General features: G+C 55.7%; 1 protein-coding gene across 1 annotated transcript; it reads left to right on the forward strand.

Annotated features, from left to right (window-relative positions):
• Positions 1 to 996: 996 nt before the first annotated feature.
• On the forward strand, positions 997 to 1,980 carry LOC111151857 (Kruppel like factor 14). Its single transcript, XM_022510080.1, has one exon. It carries the CDS (start codon positions 997 to 999, stop codon positions 1,978 to 1,980), a length of 984 nt encoding a protein of 327 aa, XP_022365788.1.
• The last annotated feature ends 1,781 nt before the right edge of the window (positions 1,981 to 3,761 follow it).

A 3,761-nucleotide genomic window follows, 5' to 3' on the forward strand; every position in this document is an offset into this window, starting at 1 on the left:
TTTTAATTTTTTTCAAAAGAAAAATAAAAGATGTTGCCTAATTGGAAACGTGACTTTCTATTATTAAAATTGTGGGAGTCCATTTTAATGTGTTTATCTCGCTGCTAGTCTATAATTTATATTTCAGCGTGGAAATTTGTTTGTATGCCTGTGACAGGTTAATGCAGTTTAAACATGCATTTTTCTTTCGTTGGTTGAATAGTTAAATCGTTACTCAAAGGATTTTAAGTTTCAATTTCAACCATGAGAGGATTCTTTGCTTTTTCAAGGTTAGAAATGTTTCTGGTTCAAAATGCTATTAATTAATAGCTACGTAGTGGATCTATTTAGGGAATTGGTACCGACTCCGGATTAACAGTGGAACTGTTAAATGAGAAAACTTTTTTTTGATGCAGACTTGGGGCTATTTTAAATTTGGTGTGACAGCGGTGGACAGAAATGAAATGTAATTCCAGCCCGCTCAACTCACGATCGTAATTATGAATCGAAAGACATATCAGGTATTAGCATTTTTTTTTCCTTAAAAAAAAAAAAGTTTCTCGGACTCCGCCGGACACCCAGCTGGCGGAGGACCAGCGGGCGCGGCGGGGGGGACGGGGGGGGGGCGGCGGCGAAGCCGGCAGGCTGCCCAGAAGTTACGATCGGGGAGTTTTCTCTTTATTAAAATTACCTGGCTCACCAGCAGAGGCAAGAAAGCGAAGACAAGATAATTTCTTAGGCTGTTAAAAATGACTTAGCCCGGTGGGCCCCGCGTTCCGAGGGGGTGTCCTGCGGGCCGGGGCGGGTCCCGCCGCCCCCGCGGGCTCCGGTGCGTCAGGGGCGCGTCAGGCGGGGCGGGCTCCGCGCGGGCGGCGGCGGCGGCGCCGGGCGGCGGGCGGCGCGCACCGGGCCTCCTGCTTCTCGCTCCGAGGCTGCGGGACGGACGCTCCCGAGAACTCTCTCGCCCGCGGCCGGCTGCGCTCGGACGGCGCTCGCCGGCGGCCAGGCGGTGCCAGCATGTCCGCCGCCGTGGCGTGCCTGGACTACTTCGCCGCTGAGTGCTTGGTGTCCATGTCCGCGGGCGCCGTGGTTCACCGCCGCCCGCCGGACCCCGAGGGCGCGGGCGGAGCCGCCGGCTCGGAGGTGGGTGCGGCGCCGCCGGAGTCCGCTCTGCCGGGTCCGGGGCTACCGGGACCCGCGTCGGTCCCCCCGCTCCCCCAGGTCCCCGCCCCCAGCCCCGGCGCGGGCGGCGCCGCGCCCCACCTGCTGGCTGCAAGCGTCTTGGCTGACTTGCGCGGCGGCTCTGGGGAGGGCTTCGGGGAGAACTCGGGGGAAGCTCTGCACGCCTCGTCCGGCTCCTCCGGCCCGACCCGGGGCTCCGGCCCGACCCTGGGCTCAGAGCCGGCCCCGGCCAGCAGCGCGGCGGAGATCTGCGGACCCGCGCACTCCTCCGGCGAGCTCGGGGTCCCCGGAGCGCCGGACGTCCCCGGAGCGCCTGCGGTCCCCGGGGAGGTCCCTGGGGAGGCCCCTGGGGCCGGCCCCGCCCCCGCCACAGGTCCAGTGCCCCGTCGGAGGCCGGTGACACCCGCCGCCAAGCGCCATCGCTGCCCCTTTCCGGGCTGCAACAAAGCCTATTACAAGTCGTCGCATCTGAAGTCCCACCAGCGCACCCACACGGGTGAGCGCCCTTTCTCCTGCGACTGGCTCGACTGCGACAAGAAGTTCACGCGCTCGGACGAGCTGGCCCGCCACTACAGGACGCACACGGGCGAGAAGCGCTTCTCCTGCCCCCTCTGCCCCAAGCAGTTCTCCAGGAGCGACCATCTGACCAAGCACGCTCGCCGCCACCCAGCCTATCATCCCGACATGATCGAGTACCGCGGGCGCCGTCGCACTCCCCGCGTCGACTCGCAACCCACCGGCACGGTGGACAGCTCCGGCTCCGACCCCGGCCAGGCGCCCAGCCTCACCACCTGCCTGTCTGACAGTCATTGCTGTTAGTCGTCCCCGCCAGGACGATCCCCCCTGGCCGTTGTCCCTGCCTTTTCTTTGCCCGTCCCTCTTTTCCCAGAGTCATTAGACCAAGGCACAAGACTGGTTCCTCTGCTTCGAGGGTCGGTCCAGGCAGGCACGTTGGACCCTGGGGAGGGACTGGGGGCCTGAAAACAGCAGGAATTCTTACAACACGTATATCGACCTAAAAAGGAGGGTTGCCTCAAGACGGCCCCTTGGAACTGGTGAGAAGGGGTGAACCCCGGTACTCTCCAGAGTCCTGAAGATTTTCCCTTCCTTGGAACTAGAGGTGTGAAACTGGAATTCTCAGGTGCCTGAGGAGCTCCCAGTCTCAAAGGACTCTGGTATCTTACCCACCCACCAGGGCGGACCTTGGAGAGGGTGTCAGGGGTGGCAGTCTTGGAAATGTCCAGGACTGGGGTGGTGAGAGGCCTTTGGAAACAGAAATGATTTCTATTTCTGTAAATAGCAATGTTTACTAATTTATTTTTAGTATCTTTTAAACAGGGAACCCAGGTTGATGGGAGGTTGCTGTCCTCCACTCCCCAATTGCCCCAGCTACCTCTGCTAGGAGAGGCCATGTAAGAGTCCTTGTGAATGTATGGCTGGGAGATGCTTCTTGGTGTCTGGGAGCGGTGTGAGTTTGTTTGCAGATCCTGTTGCATGGTTTGGAACCCTGCACTTGCGTCGTAGCCTTTCTTCCCATTTGGATTCCTACTCGTGGAGGGAAACTTCCTGGCTCACTCCTGCAGTAAGTTTGGTTTAAAAATTTAGAAACAACCATAAAAGCACCAGAAATGAAAGAGTGGTCCAGGCTAGTTCCCCTTTCACCCTCAGGTGACTTTGGGTGAGATCGGTCCAAAACAAGACCTTTCAGGACCATTGTGAACATTCAGGGAAATAGGGGCATGTGGTTCCAGTTGCCCAGTCCAAGTAATCTCAGGTGTGGTAGACTCTGTTCATTTCTTAGTGGCTAATGAGGGGTTTATTTCCCTTGGGAAGTGTGCATTTTTGTTTTTTGCAGCAAATGAGTTGATGGTTTGGGGAGGGGAAGATGAGAGTGGCTTTCTCCAAAGATCTGGTTGTCCTGGATTTTGGGAAGGAATAGCAAGGTGAAAATTATTATCAAATAAGAGGACCCTTCTCCCTTTACCTTGGAGTCCCTCTGAGTTACACCCTCAGGACCCTTCTGCCCCAATGCAGGACTCAAGCATCAGCAGTATTTATTTTTCTATACCTATCTCTGCTGCTATGAATGAAGTTGTCCGCCACTCTGCTTTTGTATGTGTGAATGTGTATACATGTGACCCTTTTACTAGAGATGGGGCTGAAAGGAATTTCCTGCTCTGATAAGGTCCTTGCAGGCCCCCTCCTGAATGTCTTGTAATAGTCCCTCAATCTCATTTGTGGAGGGTGTCATAATCTCAAAGGACCATAACAGCATCTAGGTAAGCAAACTGCTTTTCCCTGTTTTGCAGATGAAGACATCGAAGCCTAGATAAGTTTAAAGTCTCATGCTGAGTTGCTGACAAAAGCCGGGACTAGAATTTAGGTATCTGGCTTTCTAAGTGACTCTTTCCCTCAGGCTTGGTTACCTCACCTCCTCTCTTTCTTTCTCTCTCTCTGGGCCCTTAGTCAAAGGACACCACTCTCCCTTCCTGCCACCAATATCCCCTCCCTCCCTAATCCCTGTCACTTCTAAGTTCTTTCTAATGTCCAGTCCCCGCTGAACACTTTGCCTGTTGTGTTTAACCCCAAACCCCTTTTTC

Source organism: Enhydra lutris, unplaced genomic scaffold (assembly GCF_002288905.1).
Source record: "Enhydra lutris kenyoni isolate GAN:26980312 unplaced genomic scaffold, ASM228890v2 scaffoldscaffold27, whole genome shotgun sequence".
Classification (NCBI taxonomy): domain Eukaryota; kingdom Metazoa; phylum Chordata; class Mammalia; order Carnivora; family Mustelidae; genus Enhydra; species Enhydra lutris.

What these genes read in the sequence shown, in the direction of transcription:
- LOC111151857 (XM_022510080.1), top strand. Translation starts at nt 997, where the DNA reads ATGTCCGCCGCCGTGGCGTGCCTGGACTACTTCGCCGCTGAGTGCTTG.